Genomic DNA, 26,696 nt, shown 5'->3' on the forward strand with positions numbered 1-26,696 from the left:
AGTCAGGGCAGGTGTGGGAGGCAACCAATCTATGTGTCTCTCTCACATTGATGTTTCTCTCTCTCTCTCCCCCTCCTCCCTCCCCTCCACTCTCTCTAAAAAAAAAAAAAAAAATCAATGGAAAAAATATCCTCAGATGAGGCTAAAAAATATTTTTTTTTAATTTTACCTTTTAAATAGCTCGCTAGATCAATAAGCACACATTTCCCATATTTCAGAAAAAAGAAACTGAACAGACTGAACAACAAGGAGAAAATGACAAAGGATGGGAATGTGAAAATTACAATCTTATTGCAACACCTGGGGGATTAGAGCACCGTCTTCAGCTATTCTGTTCCTCTGTTGAAGGAGTTTGTAGGAACAATAGGATTCATGAGCTGAAGCAGATAATCTTAATGCCTTCCCCATACAAGCACCTCAGCTTGTAGAATTTTCCAATGCAATAAATAAACATCTTTATTTCTAAATGTAACTTAAGAGGTTTCCATATTCTTCAACATGATTTTTACACTTTATAATGAAATTACCTCCTATTTTATATGGAATGATAGAGGAAATAAGATTCAATATATAGCAACTGTGTTTACAACAAATTTTTTCAAGATTATATATTCTGCATATATAATCTTGATACAGGCTTGTAACAAGATATATGACATTGATATTAGGCCTCAATGGGCAAGAAAACTGAAATAAGGCAATTCAAATAAGGAAACATTAAGTGGACTCCTGTCATGTGCCAGATAGTACCCAATTAGATAAAAATAAAAAAGGGTAAATCCACTTTGTTAACTTCCGTTATCTTCATAACCAGAGATAGTTAAAACTTGTCAAAGACCAAAACTAAGAGGGATCTGCCCAACGCAGGTAAGTCTGACATAAGACCGTATGAACAGGCATTCCCCACTTACTTTGAAAAGCAGGTGGACATACTATAAAGGTCTGTTGGAATGGATCTGTCTGCGTGCAAATCTGGGTGGTTCCAGGCTGCAAGGAAACGCCCTGCTGGGCCACTCCAGGCACTGGTGCTGCAGACGAGGGGTACAGAGCCGACTGGTAGTTCAGCAGTGAGACATCCGAGTTAGCCAGAGACAGAGTAGCAGCTGCTGCGGTCGAGCTGGAAGCTAAAACACTGGCCTAGAAACAAAAGGATTAGAGTTGCACACTGGTACAGAGAGAACAATATTTGTATACACAGGGAATCGATCCAGAAAAACTTCAAGTGTTAAAATGCAATACTGTCTTCGAAAGAAATCTCTGCTTAAGAAATTTTCCCAGTCTCTATATTTCAGACATGTTATAAGGTTGAATAAGAACACAAAGAATAAAAAACGGGCTCTGGCCTGGTGGTTCACTTGACTGGAGCATCATCCTATGCACCAAAAGGTTTCGGGTTTGACTCGCCGTCAGGGCACATACCTAGGTTCTGGGTTTGATCCCTGGTAGGGGTGTGTATGAGGCAACTGATCACTGTCTCTTTCTCTCTCTCTCTCTCCCCCTTCTTCTCTCTTGAAAATCAATAAACATATACTCCCGTGATGATTAAAAAAAAAAAAAAAAGCATAAAAAATGGTCTTGTACTGGTTGAGGTTATATAAACCCCTCTCTCTTCTTTCTATGCAAAAAATTGCTGGATTCCACCAAATCTCATTTAAAAATAGACCTAGCTAAGAAAGCAGGAAGCTTACATGCAAAACCACTCTTAAAGTTAATTATTGGAGGGACCCAACTGAACTCATAGAAGCAGACAGTAGATTGGTGGTTGCTAGGGTAGAACAGGGACAGGAAGGAGAGAGTGGGTAAAGATGGTCAAAGGGTACAATCTTCCACTGAATAGATGAGTAAGTTCTGGGACTCCAGTTCAGCATATAAAATATTATTGGAAACGCCCTTCACTACATGTAAAGAGACATAGAAAATCCTTCTAACAGAGTCATTTGGCTGAAGTCAGTACAACTAACAGCAGTAAGGAGTACAATAGCCACGCTGCATTTATTTGACGATGCTAAGTCTGAGGGCACAGATAAGGTCTTTATATTTAACTTCTGTCAGCACATGACTGGTAGGTATTATCAGTCTACTCTGTCTAGCATCACTTTTGTCAAATAGAAAATTCTTAAGAAGCAATAAGACCACCAAAGCCAAGACTGATTTCTTTACTTCGACCTATATTTTTACCAGTTTCTATCCCACTTAAGTTTGAGTTTCCAAAATCATTTACCTGATTGTGCACTGTATTAAGCTGGTTGCTGAAGCTCATGGTTAGGTTTGTGCTTGTATTTGGGGCAACGTGCGTCGTGAAGGGACTCTTGATCTGACTCACTGTATCATACATGTGAACCCTCCGCTTGCAGATCTCCATGTTCTGAAAACAAGACTTAACACTAAAAAAAGAGATGAAAGGTTCATTGAAATGAATGCTGAGATTTAAACAGATGAAAATAACTCAAGATGAATATGGATCAACATCCCCGCTCCCTCCAAGTATTTTCAGATCAAATGAATAAGAGCTTTTATAACCATAGGGAAACATACATATCTGATTTTTAATTGCATAATTTTTCAATGAGAAAGAAAAGTTTCAGTGAGCCAAATACGTAAGCTCTAAAGCTGCTGCTCATGTGATATTTCCATTTACCTATTAAATGGTAACAACAGATGAGCACATCATGGTAAAATGCCCCAAACCATACCATACTCACTGATTGCTATGTGGAAAATCCAGAAGGTGAGTCATTGTTACAAATTGATGGTTAAGAGTTTTCAGAGGAGTAATTCTCTTATCTGCATCGATTGTTAGCATTTTTTTTAACAGATCAATGTATTCTCTGCGATCCGCCTTCTCTGCCAACATGTCTGTTCCTTCTAAGTCTGTGGACATGTTCACCTTCCCAGGAAAATTAAGAAATGTTATGCTTCGTTACTTAATCTTTAATGCTGCCACGAATTATCTGCTTTCTTCCAAACTATATACAGTACTCAAAAAAATTTGAGGAAATTATTTTTATTAGACTAATCACTTTCACAGGTGGAAGCTCTTCTTATTCTACATAAAATCTTCAATTTGGTAGAGTATGTTGGGAGAATAAAGCTAACTAATTTTCTGTTCATTCAAAATCTGAATCAAACAAGTTAAGCAAAAATGACTAGTATTACTTAAATATAAGTTTCTATTGTTAAAAAGATTAAATGACATAAGTATAAAATGTTTAACTAGAGTTTGGGACATAATAAGTACTCAATAAATGTTAGCTCTTAATAAGTATAGGGTGTCCCCCAAAAATGTATACAGACTTTAACAGCTGATAGCTCAGTTGATGTTTTTTTCTTTTCAGATTTAACCCATTGGAATTATTAATTATTCAAAGTGTGTATACATTTCTTGGGGACATCCTGTATTTATTTAGTAGAGAATAAGGACAAGAAAAAAACTTTCACAAACAATATATCAAAATACTGACAATGCCCTGGCTGGTATCACTCAGTCGTTTGGGCATTGTCCATTCACCGAAAGGTTGCCGGTTTGATTCCCAGTCAGGGCACATGCCTGGGTTTTGGGCTCGATCCCTGGTAGGGGGGCGAGAGGGGTGTGCAGGAGGCAGCTGATCGATGTTTCGCTCTCACATCGATGTTTCTCTTCCTCTCTCTCTTCCTTCCTCTCTCTCTCAAAATCAATTAAAATATCTTTTTAAAAATGCTGACATGTAGTAAAACCAGTTTCACAAAACCAAGGAAGAAATATATAAAAGTATCCTTTGTTAGGATTCAAATGTTATTTTATTACATGGCAAAATATCAATGCATTTTTTTTCTGCGAAAAATAAAGACATATACTGGAAGATAACAGATTGATTCAGCCTTTAATATAACCAACAGAAGTATATCTCTAAACAGATACATAAATGTCTGGCTTTCTGAAAGATACTATACTCACCTGAGCCATGTCATCCAAACAATTAAAAATGTACTTTCGAGCTTCTTTTGATTTGATTCCAGTTTCCAGTTCATGTTCTTCAGGTGTCTATAAAATATAGATTTTTTAAAAAATTCCATCCTTATATTATTTCCACATTTTATTCTATTAAAAGCCAGAATACAAAGAAACAAGTGTCGTCACCTTGCCAACCAGAGATGACAACCATGAAAGTAATTTGCAACTAGAAAATCTCCCAGTGCAGAGATGTGGCCTTGATATGAAGCCACCTTTTCCACAGAGTAAATGTGCAAGCAACGATGTAGCCCAGTTCCTGAAGAATGTCAGACAAGATGGGGCATTACCACTTTTCTCTTACAGCTACCTTCACATGAGATGATATTTCAAATGCTAACTATTCAAAGACCCAGGCAGAGAGTCACAGGGTTAATCAAATTATTCAGGAATCTCTCAAGTTAAAGGAACAGGCTCTGATGTAAAAAGCAGGTATTTGTTTAAAGAAAATATAGAAGGACTTACTGCGGGCAGTTTGGAAATTATGTTGTTTTGTCATATTTATTGAGAATCCTCTAAAAAAAGTCATTACTAATTACTCTAGTTTTATAAGACTTAATGATGAGTACATACTCTCCCTTTCTCAGCTGCAGGTTCAAATAGTCAAAATAACCTCGCCAACTGAACCCGCATTTAAAGTTTTGTTTTTTAATTAAGGGAAGGGGACAAGAAAATAATTTTTCAAAGTATTCCCTCCTGCAACGTATATTCACCCCTTTTTCCTCCTCCACCTCAAGAATAAACTTTGATGACCAACCAGAAAGTGATGTAACCTTAAAAATTAAAGTAAAAATAAACTTTGAATCTGAAGTTAAGAGTGAGAAGTACAGGTATGGGTAGTATAGCCGGGGAGACTGACCTTAAGCCTCCACAGTGGGTACCCCAAATTAGGATCTCTGTTGAAAAACCTGGTCGTTTTGGTCCCGGCACTGAGAAGATATTCAGCTGGCAGACCTTGTGTTTGTGAAATGTAACGAATCTGAAACATCAAAACCATCGAAACATTGATTTGGGATGAAAAGGAAGATTTTAAAGAACTTTTATACTAAAACATTATTAGCCCTAGGCAAAAAAGAAAGCTATCGCAAAGAAATTAACTCGTTGATAAAGAAAAATGAAATCTATTTATAAAGACAAATATATAAGCTAACGCACTCAGAAGTAATTCCCAAACATGTATTCAGAAACTTCCTTGTTACTATATCTGTGATTTACAAGGAAACCTGTTTCAAAAATTTTGTGTGTAATCTCTTGCTTTTTTTGTAAAGTTCTGATACAAAGTTCAGAAAACTTTAGGAAATATTTTTTAGGACAGAACAGAATGGTTTTCAAGAAATTATACTTCATGGATTACCAAGGATTTTTTGTTTTTGTTTTTTGATACACTATCAAATTAAAATGATTAGGAAAAATTTCTATAAACCTCTTTCTTCCTTGGCTACTCTAACTCCTGGTCAACTGCCCCCGACTCTAAATTGTCACAGAGCTTATTTCTTATACCATAAACTCAAGCACTTAATTTAGCTTCTCTGTAAGTACTGTGTTCATACATTCAACATTTTTGAACACCTACTGCGGACTAGACCAGCAATTCTCAAATGTGATCTGGGGACTCCCATAGGGTCTGACCCCAAGACCCTTTTGGGGGAGGGGAGGTGTGAAGTAAAAAATTATTTTCATAATAATACTAAGAAGTTATTTGCCTTTGCCTTCTCTTCTCATGGGTGTACAGTAGAAATTTCCAGAGGTGATGGGGGATGATGTCATTGCTCTGATGGCTAATGAAATGTGTACTTGTATATGTTTGTTTTATGAATTTCCCAACTTAACTGTTCACACATCTGGTTGTTTCTCCCAATCCGGGAAAGCGATAGAAGAGGCAATTTGCTTCTCTCCCTACTACTAAGAGCAATACAAGAGGCAATTCTTTTTTTTTTAGAAATTTTGTATTCAGGAACTCTTTCTTTTTAAAAAAATATATTTCTTTATTGATTTCAGAAAGGAAGGGAGAGGGAGAGAGAAATAGAAACATCAATGAGGAGAGAGAATCATTGATCGGCTGCCTCCTGCCTGCCCCCTACTGGGGATCGAGCCCGCAACGGGGGCATGTGCCCTTGGCCAGAATCAAGCCTGGGACCCTTCAGTCTGCAGGCCGACGCTCTATCCACTGAGCCAAACTGGCTAGGGTGAGAGGCAATTCTTTTCACCACCCCATCTTCATATATGAATGGCTATACTTAAGATAAAATTAGAGAAAAACTAGTTAAGCAAGGAAATAAATCTTACTTCCTATCTATCCCTCCTCCCCCGCCCCCCCTCTTCAGTTTTAAATACGAATTCAGTATGCGCTATATAAACAGAGCTCTTTTTTTTTTTTTAAATATATTTTATTGATTTTTTACAGAGAGGAAGGGAGAGAGATAGAGAGTTAGAAACATCAATGAGAGAGAAACATCGATCAGCTGCCTCCTGCACATCTCCCACTGGGGACGTGCCCGCAACCCAGGTACATGCCCTTGACCGGAATCGAACCTGGGACCTTTCAGTCCGCAGGCCGACGCTCTATCCACTGAGCCAAACCGGTTTCGGCATAAACAGAGCTCCTTAGGGTCCTCACCAACTTTTAAGCGTATAAAGCACAGGTAAGCCAACTCTGACCTACAGGCAAAATCTGGTATGCTTCTCTACCCTGAGACAATCTTAGCAGGAAATTACCCCAAACTGTGAAAACCAAAACACAGCATTAGCAAAATAGAAAACTTTTTAAATGTGAATAAAAAAGTTTAAGTAGAAACTTCTTTTGCATGTAAGAGGTAAAGTATTTTTTTAAAAAGAGTAAAATCTGTACAATGAAATACTATGCAGACATTTAAAATGATAGGGTAGACCTACATTTGTTAACATGTATAGTTTGCAATATACTAAATAGAAAAAGCAGATTACAAATTAAATATAATCCTTTTTTCTTTTAAATTACTACATTTCACTGGTTCTAAGAGACATATTTTTTCACATGCACATTTTTGAAATCAGGATATGTCTTAGCACTGATACTGTCATGGTTTAATTGGCAGCATTTTTTCTCAGAGGTACAGAAAAATGGTGCATCTTTTAATCAGTGGTGTTGTAGATTTGATGAAATACTATATATATCTTCCTCTATGTCCATAAATTTTTACTTGGAACATAACTATATATAGCATATATTCATTCATACTTTCAATAAGTATTTATTGCGCCTGGCAGTGGTGATTTTAAAAATAGATATGGTTCCTGCTCTCATAGACCTTGCAGTCTAGTGAGGAAGACAGACGGTGAATGCATAATTCAAATCAGAATAAGTATTATTCCATAAAAATACTTAAAAAAGGAACCTGACCTAGACTGGGGACTGCTGAGGAAAGCTCCCTGAGGAAGTGACACTCGAGCTGATAAATGACTAGACTCTGACCGGATGAAATGGATGGCTGGGGGGAAGCTCCGGACTGAGAACAGTGTGTGCAAGGGCCTGTGTGGAAGGAAGCAGTGCTGAAATGATGCCAAGAGGACTAAAGTATGAAAATCAAGAAGAAACAGCATAAGATCAATTGAGAGAGAAAGACCGGAAGGGCCAGGACAACCCAGGCTGGGGCTCAGAGGTCCTATTAAGGACTTAGCCCTCTATTCTAAAAGTGATGAAAAGCCACTGAAGAGCCGGGGAGTGGAATGATCAAATTTCTGTTTTGAAAGAAATCTCTCTGGAAAGTAGACTGAAGGGAGGCCGGAATAAATAACAGGAGATGGCCAGGTAGCCCAGGCACATGAGTAAGACAGCCTGGACTAGAGAGTAGCAGTGGAGAAAAAGAAGTATATTCAAGAGGCATGAGGGCATAAATGGTCGGAAGATACACTCGTGCGTGCACACACACATAGCAAACTACATTTTTTCTCTTTACGGAATTTATCTTAATTGTAATATAAAATTATTGGTATGCTTATTTACTTCATGTCTGTTTCCCATACCAAACTATAGCCCCCAGGCAAGGACTATGTTTTATTCAGCATGGCATCCCCAGTGCTCGGAGGACCTGACACAAAGTTGGTACTCAATAAACACATGATGAAAATTAACCAATTTTATACATATATTAAAAAAAAAGGCAAAATATAACCAAAACTTAAAAAGGTTACCTCTGAGGGGTAGAACTATTGGAGGTTCAAATTTTTGTCTTCTGGCTTACTGTATCTTTTTTATTTTTCTACAGTGATGCACTTATGGAATTAAAACATTTAAAAATTTTAATATTACCCAGATACTACTTTTCACATAGCTTAAGATAAAGCAACAATAAAATCTCCATATCTATGTAAACAGAAAGTATTTGTCATTTTAAACAATTCTAATGTTTCCAACAAATTCAAAGCCACTAATATCTAGAGACTACACATTTGACTAAAACACTTGTACACCAATGCTCACAGCACCATTATTCACAAAGGCCAAAATACACACACACACACACACACACACACACACACAGAATGGAATATTATTCAGCCATAAAAAGAAATGAAGTTCGGATATATGCTACAGCATGGATAAAAATCATTATGCTAAGCAAAAGAAGCCTGTCACAAAAGACCATATTTTGTGATGAATATGATATACTAGAATAAGCATAACTAGAGACAGAAGTAGATTAGTGGTTAATACAGGGGAACTCACTTCAGAGATGTAATATGGTTCTCACAGCAAAGGCATCTGGGAGATGTTGAACTCTCTACAACCTCAGGCTTGGCTGACTATCCAGAAAGCCAGAATGCCACCCCGAGGTAAATGCCAGGCCCAGGAGAGAGGTTAACGAATGTATAGAGTGTAATAACTGCCTGATGTGATCTTTTAACTTAGGGATGTATTGTTCTCTCAGTGGTCTATGTGACTACCCACCATATTGTTTTGTTATTAGTTAACCTCCTTTGAAAAGGGCCCTGTCCTGGAGGTGGTATGGTTTCTTCCTGGCCCGTCACACTGGGAGCAGCTGCTTTGCCTGTGTCCGTAAGTTTTTCCTGCTAATACAGTTTTAGGAATCTGGACAAGGCTACATGTCATTTCTTCAGATCAACTGCCAAATCTAAAACTGATGAGCCTAAGTTTTTGGAGTTCTTCACCAACAAGGGCCTAGGGCAGGGATTGGGGGAGAATGAGGATTGGCTGCTGATAGTGATTAAAATGTTCTAAAACTGTTGTGATGGTTCACAACCCTGTGAACATAATGAAACCATTGAACCGTGCCCTTTAAGTGGCTGAATTAGGTGATATGTGGGTTATATCTCAATAAACTTATTTTTTTAAAAAAGTCAGCTATAAGAATAAGGATGTTGTCAGGAATCTTTCGTACAACCAGAGATGCAAGATAAACTGTTCCTCATCCCCCCGCCCTCCCCCTTTCCTGCTCTATAACAGCAGCATCCTACTTATTCAGCTTGGTTCAACCAACTGTGGTTTTCCTCCTTCCACCCACAGTTTCACATTTATGCACCCAACAAAAATTCTCCAAACTACCAGATCATTTTTTTTTTTTTTCAAGGAAAGCCCCAGCTGTACCTTAGCTTCTAAATTTAATTGTATTTGGTTCCACTTCCTAGGAAATTTCACAATGGCAATCTGTTTACTAAGGCTGAAGGGATGCCAGTAAACAGTTGGGCTAGGAATGGCACTTTGGCGGCTGTAATTGCTCAGAGCAAGGTTTCTGAAGCAGAGGTCCATGAGTCTCCTAAATTTATACACAAGACATGGTGAGCATACTTTTCTGAGAAGATCCATAGCTTCATCAGAGTCTCAAAAAGGTCTAAAACCCAAAAAGGAGAATCAAAAGCTTAGTTAAACCAGCTATGGTTTTGTATCATTTAATCTCCCAAATACTTCTCTGTTGTTGTAAAATAAGGAAGCTGCTTTTAACAGTAAGGGATTTAAATTAATTTAAAAAAAAATAAGGACGCTGACTTGCTCCTCTCAAGGTAGAAGATAAAAAAAAAATCCAAAGCACAATGTAACGGGTTATTTATGACATGAGTAACTCATTTGTTCTGTTTCACTCAAAGGCATGTCCAAAGAGTCAAACTTTTAGAAGTTGGTAAATGTTACATATACTCAATATATCAAGGAGTCAAAATTCTAGGCTGAATAGGAAAAGGACTGTTTTGCTCTTTCTGCCTTTCAATTCCAGATAACCATTTATTTCTCAAAAAAAAAAAAAAAAATAGAAAACTAAAACAAAAGCAACCCCCCTTTTCTATACCTTGTGTACTATGTTTAAGACACAGGTAGCAGCTGATGATACACTGGTGGAATGAAACAGTCAATGCCCTTAAGGAAATTAAAGCATAAATGGTTAGACCACTTTTTTTAAAGAACAAAAAATTAGAATTTGCAATTTATTTCCATGGCAAAACTGTTGCCCTCAGCACCAGCTCTTTAGGAAATGTAGCATATCTTCTAAAGCTTGTCTGTTTGAGACAGGTCATTTATTGCAACACTTTTCAAGTCCTCTGATTGCCCTCCTAAAGCCAATCTTACCGAGACCCCCCTCTACATCCCAGCCTCTGGGGCCCCAAGTGTTTCAGCATGCTGAGAGCACGCATTTCAGTGTGTGTCATGTATGAGAGGAAGTAACAGGTGTGAATGAGCCAAAATTCATTCTTAAAATCTCAATTCCTCATCCTTACTTTGCTTTCATGTCTTATTTCACAAGATGCCTTTGTTAACCAAAGTGAATACTCTAATAAATCATTACAGATCTGGGAAAGTACCAGTCTAACATAACATAAAATAAAATTCCCTTTTCATTGAAGAATTGCAAACATAACTTCAGACTAAGAAGCAGGTGGAGAAAATTCTATTCGTTAAAAAATGTAATGCACACTCTTACCTGATCGTATTCCGAAGCACCAGGATAAAGAGGCCATCCCAGGAACAGCTCAGCTATCACGCAGCCCAAGGACCACATATCAATAGCTTCACAAAATGGCAATCCAAGAATAATTTCAGGGGCTCTAGCAAAAACAAAAATAGTTGATAAAAAGATACACGTTATTTGGGAAAATGAACGGTGCTGACTAAGTTCTGTTTTAGTATCAACTAAAGATACATTGATTTAATGAAACTGAAAACGATCTTTGGTATAAAATCCGTCATTTGAAATTCTTGGGGCCACATGTGTTTTGGAATTCAGAATTTCTTTAACTTCAGAAAGGTACTACGATGACTATACTATATATTGCATAATAATCCCAAAGGAGTTTAGGAAAGTGCTCAGAATCAAACACATTAATGTTTCTGCAACAAAACATATGAGCAGTCATACTAAGTCAGCTAAACAAAGACTTCCAACTGCCTTACACTGGTTCAAGTCAGATCTTTCCAATCAATGAGTTTATACCAAACTCAGGAAAAGATTTTTAGTTTTTAGAGCTTTCTGAATTTTGAAATCGTAAATAAGGAATCGGGGAATTATTCTTTTTACTTAGTACCTTTTTAATTATGGAAAAACCAATTAAATGGCTTGGTCAATAAATCCCTCTGTGGGACAGAAATGCGTCCTATAGCGATACAATGGCTGACAGCACAGACTAGAGCCAGCCTACCCGGGTTCAGAGCCTCAATTCCTTTATTTCATAGCTGCAGACAATTACTCAATCTCTCTGTGCCTCAGGTTCTTCATTCATAAAATGAAAAGAAGAGGTACCCACTGCATAGGGTGTTATAAGGTTTAAATAAGCAATTAATAATAGTAAGTATCAAAGGTCTTGGACAGTGAGCTCTTGTACTCAGCACATATAAAGTACTGCATAAGTGTTAGATATAATAACAACTATTAATATATAGGGTCATTATTTTTAAACTTTGAATTCTTTTCATTTCCATTAATGCTCCAAGTGAGAAATGAGGAGCCTTAAAGAGAAGACTAAGGCAATCCCATGTACTTAGAGCTTGTATATACGAACACATCCAAGGAAAACTGTGTATCCTCAACTATAGAGGAGGAAACCGAGGCAAATTATTAAGTGATTTGCCCAAAATCACATGAGTGACAGAGCTAGAATTTGAATTCTGACAGTCTAGCTATGGAGTTGAGTATATTATACTGTGTCTAACTAAGTAAAAGTTAAGTACATTCCTATCTATAAAAATCTTTTTGGCATGGTGGTATACCATGGCATTTTGCAAAGTGTGTCGAAACTTAAGAGACCAATAAATGGGTTCAGAACAGGAATGATAATAATAGGTAACACTATTATCAATAATACTAATAGGTGACACTTACATAGTGCTTACTATGTGCCATGCACTATTCCAAGTTCTTTATAAATGTGGTCATTATAATCCTTACAACAATCCTATGAACGTATTATTACTTTTAAGCCATCGATTCTAAGATGCAATTTCTTTTACATTTTAACATCTCTGAAACTAAGAAAATTCTTGCAAACCATGGTGTATTTTAGTTTAATGGCAGTGCTTTTACTTTCTCGTTGGCACCTAAATAATGTTTCACCTTATAACCAAGGTATCTTGGCTTCTATGTAATAAAGTATCATTTGCACTTTACAGGTGGGAGGAACTGGGCACTGAGAGGGTAGGTGAGTTGCCCAGGGCCACACAATGACTGGGTGATGAAGTCAGGCAGGCTTGAGCCAAGGTCTGAGCTCTTAAACACTTTAGCACCTTCTCCAAACAACTCCCTTTCCTTCTTACAAGTCATGGCATTTGAATCTGTAAGGACCCCAGATCCAGACCCCTCCTTTTAGAGGAGAAAAATGGAAAAGCAGATCTTTCCATTGGGAAGCATCGAACAGACCGTGTCTTCTTGTGGAGCGCCCACATTTCCCCAGCTGTACTTTCAGGTCAGGTGAGCGTCCTCGGTGTGTGTGGAGGGAGCAAAGGGAGGAGGTTGAGTGGGGGAGGGTATCAAGATATTTCCCTAAATAAGAATATCCTCCCCAAGTTATTTTCTGAGAAAACAGGGTAAATTAGAGGGCTCTATAGAGTCTAGAACAGCCGTGGGCAAACTACGGCCCGCGGGCCGGATCCGGCCCGTTTGAAATGAATAAAACTAAAAAAAAAAGACCGTACCCTTTTATGTAATGATGTTTACTTTGAATTTATATTAGTTCACACAATACTCCACCCATGCTTTTGTTCCGGCCCTCCGGTCCAGTTTAAGAACCCACTGTGGCCCTCGAGTCAAAAAGTTTGCCCACCCCTGCCTGGTCTAGAAGCTTCCCTGATCTTGCAGGGAAAGAGCGAAAGACCCAGGCCTGTCAAGACTTATACTATGTGACAGCTATGGGTGGAGCCATTAATAGACCGTTTCTGTGCTATCTGATGTGAATGAACTGTGGTTTTGTTAGCCAAAGAAACAACCATCAGAAGTGCCATTCCTGTTGCAGGTGGCTAGAGCCACATGACTGATGGAATTTCAGAGTGAGTGCAATTAAATCCCAACCACTACGGCATGTTTTAAGGCAGCACAAGTTTGAGGGTATGAGGACCCAGAAACATAAAAGCTTTTCTAAAATTGAAAAGGAACAAAATTTTACTTTCAGTGAGTAGAATCATTAATTTCCAAGTTCGTGACAGTGCCAAAAATAGCTGGCAGGGAGCATGCAAATGGCTTTGTGCCCAAGTAAAAACTGGGCTTAGAGCATTCCTAAGCATCAGCTGGAGAGCGCGGATTGATTCTGCCATTCCCACTATAACAGGAGGACATTTTAAACCCCAAAGGGTAGGTCACAGGGAGAGGCCAGCACCCAATAACTTACTTCTTTAAAAAGAGAGCAGTAATATGTGATAAAACTTTAGCTTTCAGAGAAACACTAATTCCAGCCCTTAAACTCTATTAAACAAACAACAACAAAAACTCAAAACCTTTGGCATTGGCTAGAATCAGTTTTTCATCTGGACTCACCCTGCCTCTAGAGTAATAAAAGCAGCTAAGGATTTCAAGCTCACTCAAAACAGTAAGCTCGCCGAAACCGGTTTGGCTCAGTGGATAGAGCGTCGGCCTGCGGACTGAAGGGTCCCAGGTTCGATTCTGGTCAAGGGCATGTACCTGGGTTGCAGGCATATCCCCAGTGGGAGATGTGCAGGAGGCAGCTGATCGATGTTTCTCTCTCATCGATGTTTCTAACTTTCTATCTCTCTCCCTTCCTCTCTGTAAAAAATCAATAAAATATATTTAAAAACAACAAAACAGTAAGCTCTACCATCTACCATACAAAAAGGTATCAAAAGAAAAAAAAATGAAAGCAGTCAAAATAAAATAAAAAGAAGGCTGTTCAGTCTACTGAAGCACTTTTCACTATCATTACTCCTCGAAATGTTAGACTTACCTAGACACTGAACAGAAAGGAAATCATTTAGAGCATGTTCCTCTCTAAAGACTGAATGTTTTCAACTCTGAATTCCGATGATAATACTTGCTAATATTTTCATTACTGTATCATCTTGCCCCTTGGCCTCCAGTATTTCTCAATCCCTTAATATAAACGTTTATCTAGACTCTGAAATTCCGGTTCTACTTCATCTGTGAAATAAGGAGGCTGAGTTAGATAATTACTCTCCTAGATCGCTTTCCAGCTCTGATGTTCTAACAGCTGCGCAGTAAAAAAGACTACCTATTAAAGCACAGGCAAGAGGGGGAAAAACAAAACGGGCAGTGTTCACTTTAGTACAAAAATGGCTCTAATTGCACTTGGGACATGGTGGTCTCCTCTTTGAAGATCCATCCCATCCTTAAAGAACAAATACTAAGTGGGCGCTAGTGACTAAAACCAGGTGGCAGAAATAGCAATGCCTGCCTTTTGATTTCCCAATTTCAAACTTCTTTAAACTGAAGAATCCTCTAAGGTCGTAAAGCTTTATTTCACCTGAACTGAGAGCAAGCTGAGGTGAGAATCAACAGCAATCATTCTCTGCTCATTTTCATGAACACACTTGTTTCTTCCTGTCCATTGCAGAGGCATCAACCTTCCTAGATCAGAGATGTTACATAAAGGCAAACTTCCTGCATCTGTGGCTTAGATTAAGCTGCAATTTCACTGTCAGATAAAACCAGATTGTTTGTCTAGGACAGCCGGGGGCAAACTACGGCCTGCGGGCCGGATCCTGCCCGTTTGAAATGAATAAAACTAAAAAAAAAAGACCGTACCTTTTTATGTAATGATGTTTACTTTGAATTTATATTAGTTCACACAAACACTCCATCCATGCTTTTGTTCCGGCCCTCCGGTCCAGTTTAAGAACCCATTGTGGCCCTCGAGTCAAAAAGTTTGCCCACCCCTGGTCTAGGACAAAGTGAAAATACACTTTCTTTCTGTAGACCTTGTCCTTCCATACAGAACAAATAAAGTGATCTCGGTTTTCAATGAAAGCCGGCTCGTTGGTTCAGAATGTGAAAGCATTGAGCTTATAAGCATGGAAACCTTTGTGCATAAAACTCAACCGCCAAAGACACCAATTGTTCTTGCGATTAGCCTACATTCACAGTGGGCAGGAAATAAGGTATACTATTTCCACTGCCTGAGTTATTTAGCCATCCCATGGCCAACAGACAACATGGTGGCAAAAATGTATGTCAACTGATAATAGTTTGGCATGCTATCAGCAAGATGAAGCAATGTAAACTAAAAAGGAGGGCTTGAGGAAGGCAGCCTGGGAGGCAGAATGCTTCACTGGCCAAAGTTCACGGAGGTTTTCTGAAAAGAGGGTGAGGACCTAATGGACTCTAATAAGGCAACAAAGCAACATGAAGTCACTGTGGGTAAAACACATGACGGCGAAGGAATGCCTGAGTGGCTATTCCCTGTGCTCAGGCTCAGTATCAAGTATTTCTGTGACACAACAGAACGTTCACGTTAAATCCTAAACACAGTCGAGACCTGGATATTGAACCTCAGAATGCACAAGCATTACTCAGTCATATACAGAGTGAACTCCTGTTTTTAAGAGATAAACTTAGCTCCATTTAAAATTACTCATATTGTCAATAACTAAATGCCACGGATTTACAGGACTTTGTTGAAGAGTAATTACCAGTGGATTTAAAATTCTGCAAATCATAGTTTCTATAAAAACAAAACCACCAAATTACTCAAATGACAGCTTAAATTAAAAGGAGAAAAGGGGCAAAGACCAGCAACATAACACTAAAAATTATTTAAATGTCATACTAGAGAAAGCTAAATAGCCAGAAATGTTTAATCCCTCACATCTCCTTTACCTTTTATGAGAAAATTCCATAAAAAATTATTTCATTGCCCTGGCTCAGTGATGGCGAACCTTTTGAGCTCAGCGTGCCAGCATTTTGAAAAACCCTAACTTAACTCTGGTGCCACGTCACATATAGAAATTTTTTGATATTTGCAACCATAGTAAAACAAAGATGTATATTTTTGATATTTATTTTATATATTTAAATGCCATTTAACAAAGAAAAATCAACCAAAAAAATGAGTTCGCGTGTCACCTCTGACATGCGTGTCATAGGTTCGCCATCACTGGCCTAGCTGGTTTGGCTCAGTGGATAGAGCATCGGCGTGCGGACTGAAGAGTCCCGAGTTCAATTCTGGTCAAGGGCACATGCCCAGGTTAGGCTCGATCCCCAGTTGGGGGTGTGCAGGAGGCAGCCGATAAATGGCTCTCATCATTGATGTTTCTATCTCTCTCTCCTTCTCCCTTCCTTTCTGAAATCAATAATAATACATTTAAAAGCAAAAAAGAAAACCACACAATTATTTCATGAATAATTTTTATCTCAACTGCTCTTTTTCAATCTTAAAAGGGCTTCAGACCTCGTCCTTGTCTTTGACAGGGCAGATAAACAGTTAAACACCTGCAGGCACTGCCAAGATGAAAGATCAAGAAAGCCCTCACCCCTCAGCTGTGCTCTCCTTCTTACTTCCCCAGTGCTCAAAATAAGACACAGAACTGAACTCTTCAGCGCACCTGTGAATGTGCTGTACACATGTGTACGTGTGGGTGGTCGTAGGATTGCTCAAAGGAGAACATCAGAAGCAAAAATAATTGGAACCTAACTCTCCCAAGTCATGAATAAATAAATGGAGGTGAGAGTCTCAAAATTAGTCAAGTTGCCTAGACAACATGAAACTAGAAATCAAAGACTCTAGGAATTTCTTTATCTCACTCAAGTAAGAAATACCACAGTTTTATAGAACTATAAAAAAAAATAGATGAGAGTGGACTGGAAGACAATATTGTTAAAGTGTCAATACTAACCAAAGTGACTTACAGATTCAGTGCAATACCTATCAAAAGTCAATGAGGTATTTTTGCAGAAAGAGAAAAAGCATCCTAAAATTCATAAAGATCTTGGGAGAGTCCTTGAGATAACTGAACATCTTGAAAGAGAATAAAGCTGGAGGTCTCCTACTTCCTGATTTCAAAACCTATTACAAAGCTACAAGTAATGAAAACGGTGTGGCACTGGCATAAGGACAGACATGGAGGCCAGTGGAAAAGAACAGCGAGCCCAGAAGTAAACCCTCATATAACAGTTGAAGGATTCTGACAAGAGTGTCAAGACCATTCAGTGGAGAAAGGATAGTCTCTTCGGGAAATGGTGCTGGGAAAATTGAATATCCACATGCAAAAGAATGAAACCAGGCCCTTACTTTACACCACATACCAAAATTACCTCAAAGTGGATGAAAGATCTAAATATAAGAGCTACAACTATAAAACTCTTATAGTAAAACACAGGAGAGAAGCTTCATAACATTGGTTTGGCAATGATTTCTTGGATGTGATACCAAAAGTACAAGCAACAAAAGAAAAAACAGATAAATTGGACTTCATCACAGTTTTAAAATTTTGTGCAAAAAAAAAGTGAAAAATCAACCCCCTGGATGGGAGATAAAAAAAAAAAAAAACCCTGCAAATCATATTACCTGATAAGGGATTAATACCCAGAATATCTAAAGAACTCTTACAACTCAACAAAAAGCAACCCAAATTAAAAAATGAACAAAGGACTTGAACAGACATTTCTCCAAAGAAGACATACAGATGGCCAACAAGTACATGAAAAGATGTTCAACATCACTAATCATTTGGGAAATGCAAATCAAAACCACAATGAGGTATCATTTCATGCATACAAGGATGACTGTTATCAAAAACAAACAAATAAAAACCAGAGAAAATAACAACTGTTGGTGAGGATGTGGAGAAATTAGAATCCTCATGCACTTCTGGTGGGAATGCAAAATAGTGCAGCAGCTGTGGAACACAGTTTGGTGGCTTCTCAAAGAGTTCAACATAGAACTACCATATGACCCAGGCATTCTACTTCTAGCTCTATACCCAAAAGAACTGAAAACAGACACTTAAGCAACTGAATACCAATGTTCATCACAGCATTATTCATAATAGCCAAAAATGTAAAAATAAACAAGTGTCCACCACCAAATGAGTGAATAAACAAACTATGGTAGGTCCATACAGTGGGATATTATTCTGGGGCATCTGTGAATTTTGATATCTGCAAGGTCCCGGAAGTAATCCCCTACAGATACTGGAGAACAACTTAAGTTTTGGGGGAGTCAAAAGGTATATGCAGGTTCCCCCTAACCGCCATGTTGTTCAAGGGCCAACTACATAATTCAACTAGGAACAAGCTTCGGAATCAGACAATTAATTTTTCTAGTGTTAAAAAAGATTTCAGATATAAAATAATGTTGCTTATAGGAATACCACACAAACTAAAACATGATCCTGTTTCTACCTTGGAATCTGTAAATACATTCCTTGTTCTATGTAGCCTTATGTACTACATATTAACTATAAAGACAGATCTCGAGTCTGACACAAGCTTTTTAGCGTTGGCCACTTGCCTGTAGTAGCGTGACTGTAAGTAGGTTGAGCACACAGCCTTGGACACGTGACTAGCAGAACCAAAGTCAATGACCTTCACTCGGTAGGGCTGGCGCACTGGATCGACCAGCATTATGTTTTCTGGCTTCAGGTCGGCGTGAATGAGACCCAGGCTCTTGAGCTTCATCAGGGCGGTGGCCACCTGCTGCAGGATGGGCCTGATGTACTTGAGTGGCAGTGGACTGAACTTGTTCTGCTTTAGGAAATCATATAAGTTCTGCTCCAGCATCTCAAACACAAGGCAGGTGTGATTCTTATGCTGAAAGCACTCGTAAGAACGGACAAAATTATACTCATCAGCATTTTCACTGCTGAGGCGGGAAAGGATGCTCACTTCGATCTGTCCTTGTCTGGCATAGGAGGGGTGGTTCTTCAAGATCTTAATAGCCACAATCTCCTTGGTGCTCCGCTTCCAGCACTTCGCCACCTGTCCAAACGTTCCCCGGCCGAGGAACTCCAGGACTTCGTAGCTGTTGGTCATCGAGCAAAGGATCTCATGCTGGACCAGCTGGTAATCCCCTTCTCCGCTGGAACTGCTACTCTTTGTGGTCACAGTGGTGGTCGTGGCAGCAGCACCCACCACAGTCCTGTTTTGCAGCATGAGAGGGGGATGTTCTTCTATGATCTGCACGCTACCGTTGCTGTCGACCTCCTCACTTTTTCTTTTCAGTCCACATTTTTGATACGGCTCAAGCAAAGAAACGTTGCTCCTGTGCGTCAGGGTCTGGCTGCTTTGGAAGGTGGATGTCGCAGCACTGGCTGAGCTGTCAGCCGCTGTTACAACAATGTGCTCCACGGCCGGGGCTGGGAGGAGAAGGCCCTGGTCATAGGCAGGGATGTTGAAGTTTGCTACCTGGTGAGAGGAGCTGGCTTGCCCTTGTGTGGCGGGGAGGGTTTTGCTGTGGGGATAGTATTTGTCGTTGTTGCTCTGTCCAGAAACATCCCAGCCGGAGGGCTCTATTTTCAGCTTCTTCGCACTGCAGAAGGCACTCGACGACACTGATGGGGGGGAAAACTGCAGCTGTGATGCCATACCTGCGCGGAGAGAGGAAGAGTCAGACCCTCGTTCACAGTTTCTCGTTTAGAAAAGCCACCAGGAGACATATCTGGCCGGGTTTTATTTGCTACATTTTCCAAAATATGTTTCCTGTTATAGAAGGATAAACCTTTTTTGTTATAGAAGGACAAACCAACTGAGCTACCCATCCAAGGCCCCCAAATTCTTATTTCTAAATAACCTAACCACTCTACACTGCAACTTGGATTAACTTACAGACACCTCAAATTCAACATGTCCAAAATTAAACTAAGGAGCCTCCATCCCACCCCAGTTTTCTAACTCAGTTATGAGACACCACCATACACCCAGCACCTCAGGGCAAAAACCAGGGAGACCATGAGTCTGCTTCTTCATCTATAAAACACTGGCAGTAATATCTACCTGGTAGGGTTATTGTGAGAATCTAAAGATTTGATACATGTAATAGTGCCTGGGACTCACTCACTGTTATTACCCTGACTCATTCCTCTCCCTTATCCCCCCCACATCTAATCTATAACCAAATCTTCCATTCTGCCTCCCAAGTGTATCTCCAATCGGCCGTTTTTCTCTACCCATTGGAACTATTCTAGTTCACTGGAACTTCCAGTAGCCTCCAAACTAATCTTGAATCTTGAATGGGAGGTTTGAGGTTGGGAGGGAGTCCTATGCAAATTGAAAGACTGCTCTTTCTTTTTTGAGAAAGAAAGGCATCAAGATGATGATGCAAAGTCCTCTCTCTCCTCCTGCCTCCCAGGTTTCCCCTGCTTTGGGGATAAAGTCCAAAATCCTCAACCTGCCCTAAAGCTCCCAAACTCCAGTGCTGTGACTTCCAAAGTCTTCCCCCCTTGAATCCTCCACTCCAGCCATACCACCCTTCTTTCAGTTTTCAGAAGGCTCTCTGATTCAACATAGATTCTCTGCTGGGAAAACTGTTCACACACACACATCCGCGACAATCACCATCACCACTGCCCCGCCGCATTCCATAAACTCCCATAGCACCCTGTTCCTCCCTTACAACTTGAAATTATTTACTACATTCCCAGCTACAGTATCAGTTCCATGAGGGCAGGTACCATGACTGTCTTGTGCTTCGCTTATATTGCCAGAACCTACCACGGACCCTGGCAATTGACAGACACTCAGTATTTGTTGGGTGATGCAACCCCTGCCTACCGAAGGCATAGCTACTCCCTACCATTCATATTAAACTGCAGGATTGTCGACGCTGGTTTCGTTTTTTAATGTCCCTCCATTTTAGTTGTGCAGTCCTAGAAAAAAGGGGGAAGTCTCCACTCCAGGACACACAGTATAATTTTACTAGTCATAAGAGAATAAACACACACAACTAGAAAGGAAGGAAGTGTGACAAAGGATGTTACAGAACATAAAAAAGCAGTGTGTACATTTCTTCGTGCCTGAATGCAACTGAAAACCATCTGCACTGGACTAGACAGCTGGAACGAACAAACCCTCAGCCTTCAGTTTCTAAAAATGTGGTCTGGATGTACTTCAAACAAGAGTTTCCATAATTTATATGAATCTTGAAGAGAAAAAAGTGTAAATTAAAGGCTAGAGTCAGTGCAATTTAACTCCAAGGCTATAAATTTACAAATCAACTTGTTCTACCTATATCGCTGACATAATACCAAATTATAGTAACCGAAAAATCTGTACCAGGGCCTGTACAAAATGTACCTATTAAAATATATGCAAATATATTTGTCATCATAAAATTGAGCAAGAAATGGAGAAAATTTGCGAAATTTGCTTTTCACTGTATATCTGTTGAGCTACTAGAAGAATTTAGTAAAAGAATTAGAATACACAAACTGCAATTTGTAGCTATGTCTGGGAACAGGAGGCCTTAAAATAATACTGAAAACAATTCATAAAATGTAATACAAATTCTTAAAAGCATGTTCATAACTAGACACTTTTTAAAAATATTGCATTCACCAGAGTAATGTTACTGACAACTCTTCACCCAATAAACAAAATAGCAGATGCTGATGGCTTCAATCTTCAAACTCAGTACTGCAAAAGGCACCAGTTCTAGAAAATGTTTCAGAAGGTTCAAGTATATAAATGAATATAATTCTCACTCAGTGAGATAAATTTAAGTTCCCCGCAGGAAAAGAACAACCAGAATTTCACGGGCCTTCCCCACAGCCAGGGTGGAGGGTACGCTTACGTCAGTATGGTGGCACCAGGACTCACAGGGTGGCTGAGACTCATGCTGACCTCAAGGAGCACAAGGAGAGAAGAAAAGACAGAACCAAAGATGCCTACAAAAATCAACACTCTTATGGATGTAACACTCTGAAATTCAGCTGAAAACAGCCATTTGTAGACACGGGATAAAGATACCATGTTCCACGAAATTTGCCTTTGCAAATGGGCAGGCAATGTTCTACCTAGGCTGAGACCTCGCAAACAAAAACATGGAACAGACTTCACATTGTGGGAAACCTATCATGTATCAGCCGACTGTGTTAAGGAAATTACAGCTGCCCCTTGAACAATGCAGGGGGGGCTAAGGGCACTGACCCCCCTGCACAGTTGAAAACCCTCCAAAACTTAACTACAGCACAAATATTTTCAATTCACAGGAGAACAGCTCCCAATAAACTAGACGTTATTTCTCTGACTTCCTGAAAATGTGGCGCTTCGATCCAGCAATAAGCTAGCCTTTTCATTTCAAACCTGACTTTCCAAGGATTTAATCATCTAAACATAATGACAAATTTGCCCACTGCGTTAATCCCCAACTAGAACGAAAAGGCAAAAAGCTACTGGTACTTGTACTTACTACTAAAACGAGAAACGAGTCTTGCTAGAATCCAAGGCTTTCAAAACCAGGAAAGTTACCCCACTCCCTGCCATGGTCACATCTACTCAACATTTGTTGGGTGCCCCACACTAAGTCACTTCATAGGGAGAATCTTACAATAAAGAATTAAGCCCTCGCTGGTTTGGCTCAGTGGACAGACCAGCCTGCAGACTGAAGGGCCCCAGGTTCGATTCTGGTCAAGGGCACATGCAGAGTTGCAGGGTCAGTCCCCAGTAGGGGGTGTGCAGGAGGCAGCCAATCTATTATTCTCTCTCATCATTGATGTTTCTCTCTCTCTCTCTCTCCCTTTCCCTTCCTCTCTGAAATCAATATAAATATATTTTTTTAAAAATTCAAATATTAGCCCTAGCCGGTTTGGCTCAGGGGATAGAGTGTCGGCCTGCGGACTGAAGGGTCCCAGGTTCAATTCCAGTCAAGGGCACATGCCCGGGTTGCAGGCTGGATCCCCAGTGGGAGGTGTGCAGGAGGCAGCGGATCAATGATTCCCTCTCATCACTAATATTTCTCTCTCTCCTCCCTTCCTCTCTGAAACCAATATAAATAAATAAATAGTAAAAAAAAAATTCAAATATTATAACTAGGAATAGAACAACTGGGTATGACAACCAAGGTAATTACTTTGCCTTTAGTTTTCAATAACTCCCATCTTTTCCCTGACATACCAATTACATATTCCTACTGTTTTCACTTAGTGTCATCTTTGCCTCTTTGATATAATTTAACACTTGGTGATCTAAATAACCAAAAACAGTATATTGTTTCTTCCTCTAGCACTTGTCCTCAGCTGACATGTACACAGATGTACATATTCTCCAGCACACGATATATAAAGAGCATTCACATCATTAAAGTAGGTAAACAAGAATACATGTTCTGTAAAAATAAAGCAAGACAAGTTTGGCAAGAAAACTCTTTCACCAGAACACCATCTCTCTACTCCACCCTTTTTTTTCTACCCCTCCTGCACAATTCAATAGTCTAACCTGTCTCCCCCAATCTGAACTCTCAAGGCCCACTTTTATTTATTTATTTTTTTGGAATTTTCTTTTTTTTTCTTTCTTTTTTTTATTGCTTAAAGTATTACAAAGAGTATTACATATGTCTCCTTTCCCCCGAAGGCCCCCTTTTTATGCCTCCTTTTCCCAATTCACTCTTCACCTTACAAAAATGCGTATCAGTCCCCCACTTAAAACCTTCCTAGCTGGGGTCTCCAGGCCTTGTAAGATCTGGACCCTGATTAGTTTTGTAGCCTCGTTTTATCCATCCCAGGTTCTCTCTTTCAGAAGTACCACGTTTCTCTGTGTTTCTAGAGTAGGCCTTGCCTTCTCCTGCCCTAGTTCCTTCACACATCATGTCCCCTCTCTGAACTTCATTTCCCCTTCAGCCTCCTTTTTTCTAACTTCTACTTATCCTTTTCATCTCCCCTCACAGCTCCCTTTTTCAGTGTGGTACAGGGTGTTGCTTGGGCTCAAACTTCCTTTCTCCTTCATCCTAGGCTCGACTATGGTTCCCAGCCCCTCTCTCTAATAGAAAGTGATGTGGGGGGGGAGGCTTTCGTGTTCCTTTCCCTCTCCACCAGCAGGAACTCATGGAGACTCAGCTTCCACCATGAAACCACACCCAAGAATGACAGAGCAACGAGATGGAAAGAACATGGGTCCCCGAATGGCCATGGAGCGCGAAGCCACCTCCCCACCAGCAATGATCACGGCAACCTGGAACATTCAGGCTGCTACATGAGAGAAAAACTATTTCCCTTCAGCTAGAATGTTGTTTAGTCTACCTTATGCTGACAAACATACTCAGGAAAGCCTTCCCCAGAACACTTCATAAGAGGGTAGGTTTGCTGGTAAAGGCTCCCATAGCATCCTTCACTACTACACACTTCACTTGTAATTACTCATTTCATTTATTAACAAACATGTCTATCTGCCTGGCACTGGTCTAGCCACAGGAGATGAGGTGTTCCAGATGGATAAGATCCCTTATCTCCTGGAGTCTACTTCCTATTGAGGAGACAAACACATACATACATACACACACATACACACACACACAAAATAGCAGCTAGTGATAAATGTTATGAAAAGAAAACACAATGACATGATAGTGAAGGTGCAAGGAGAGATACCCTGGGTTTGGTGGCCAAGGAAGCCCTTATAAAGTGGTGGCACTTACACTAAGACCGAACAGACAAGAAGGTGCCACTGAAAGTGAAAAAGAAGAGTTAGTGCCAAGACATACTCTTGGCCTCCTTGAAGAAGACACCAGTATCGATGGAAAGGAACAGAGAGAAAACAGTAGAAACAGGACCCAAAGAGGAGACAGGGCTAGTTACTTGTGGGCCGCTCTGGATTTTATTCTAAATATGACTATTTGTAATTATTTATTTAAAAGTTGACTTCTAAACTGCAGGTGTCATGGGCAAATCTCAACAGAAGAGTAAGTGCTCCCCCTTTTTTTAATCATCAGCATCTATCACAATGGTTGGCACCTTGTATGTGTAAAATGTTTGCTAGAATGAATGACTATAGAGAGATCACGTTACTTCATATATATATATAAAAACATAAGAGTTCAGAAGTCATTTTGACTAAATTAGAGAAATACATGATGAAAAATAGAAATTAGAGTCTCACGTCTACAAGAAAAAAAATATATATATATATAATGTAATCAGTTTTCTAAATATAATGATACTGAAGGAAAAAATAAGTTTGAAACCTTAAGGACATCATTTGAATCAAAGCTCCCCACCCCCTTTCCTGCAGCACTTCCTTCATATGGAACCATGTGAAACAAGCCAGTTCCCCAACTAGCACACAAAAACAGGGTGTGAAATAGGTGCTGTGAGCTGACAAAGTAACTCTCCAAGTCTATACAATTTCCAGCCATTTAAACCAATTTTGTAATTTTTCAGTAAACTGGCTGAGGGGGCTTTCCTTGTAGGTAGGATATTGTTTCCTAAATTCCAGTAGCTCTCTTAGGATTTGGAATGACGAATCTATAGTAACAGAAAAAAAGAAAAGAAAAGAAAGCAGGTGCTTTTGTGTTTGGTAAAAAGGTGCTATTTCAGTACGTGCACAGGACAGTCTACAGGCCTGTACAGTTTAAAGAAAACTGTGTAAGGAGAACGTCAAACTAAAGCATAGCTCAATCTGAAACAGACGCTAAAAGGGGACCCCATTTAGATCAACAGGCAAAGGCCTAAGGAAACAGGACCCAGGCAAGGTAACAACCGTTTGGCAGGCGGAAGGTGGAAAGCACTCTTTCAGATGAATGAGATGACTATTGCCAGTGTGCCAGGGGCCATGGAAAAATGAAGAACTGTTTAGAGTAAGGAGAAAATCTGAATAAAAAACATATTGCATTGGAGAAGACACTGGCAAAAAAAAAAGGGGGGGGGGGGAGACAGGGATTCTTACAGCTAAAACAGACCTTACATGCTTTCTAAAACTCCCTAATTCCAAGATGAGAAAAAGGAGACCCAAGAAAGCCCTAGTTTCACAGAGTTAATGAGTAGCGAGGCTGGCAAAGAACTCAGGCCTTCTGGTTCTTTTTCCTTAAGCTCTCTGGGAAAGCACTGTACCAGGTGTCCTTAAAGAATCCAAAAGAAATACACATAACTTTCCCCACCTCCCAAGAGCTTAGAAATGTGCTTTGGTGATATGACACACCAAAAAGAAAGAGAAAAATATAAAAACAGGATGTAAATTTCTGTAAGTGCCAAATGATGCTCTACCAAAATACGTTAGGCAGTTAGAGAGCTGCAAGATTCGGAACAGAAAAGGAATCAAAAGCAAATCAGTGACTGTTGAAGTGCTACTGGAAGGAAAATGATTTTGATGACTTGTGTTCAGAGTAACATGAAATGTAAGGG

The 26,696-nt window shown here is 39.6% G+C and overlaps 1 protein-coding gene across 4 annotated transcripts in view; it reads right to left on the reverse strand.

Annotated features, from left to right (window-relative positions):
- Positions 1 to 26,696, reverse strand: part of HIPK1 (homeodomain interacting protein kinase 1) — a 52,167-nt gene that overhangs the window by 16,398 nt on the left and 9,073 nt on the right. For all 4 annotated transcript variants that reach the window (XM_036342319.1, XM_036342317.1, XM_036342315.1 and 1 more), the window contains exons 2-8: positions 18,881 to 19,955; positions 10,897 to 11,020; positions 4,848 to 4,967; positions 3,935 to 4,021; positions 2,703 to 2,887; positions 2,222 to 2,384; positions 912 to 1,137 (exon numbers count right to left, since the gene is read on the reverse strand). In XM_036342319.1, the coding sequence (XP_036198212.1) occupies positions 912 to 1,137; positions 2,222 to 2,384; positions 2,703 to 2,887; positions 3,935 to 4,021; positions 4,848 to 4,967; positions 10,897 to 11,020; positions 18,881 to 19,953 (1,978 nt within the window). In that variant the 5' untranslated portion in view covers positions 19,954 to 19,955. The remainder of the gene's footprint in view (positions 1 to 911; positions 1,138 to 2,221; positions 2,385 to 2,702; positions 2,888 to 3,934; positions 4,022 to 4,847; positions 4,968 to 10,896; positions 11,021 to 18,880; positions 19,956 to 26,696) is intronic.

Source organism: Myotis myotis, unplaced genomic scaffold (assembly GCF_014108235.1).
Source record: "Myotis myotis isolate mMyoMyo1 unplaced genomic scaffold, mMyoMyo1.p scaffold_m19_p_18, whole genome shotgun sequence".
Lineage (NCBI taxonomy): Eukaryota > Metazoa > Chordata > Mammalia > Chiroptera > Vespertilionidae > Myotis > Myotis myotis.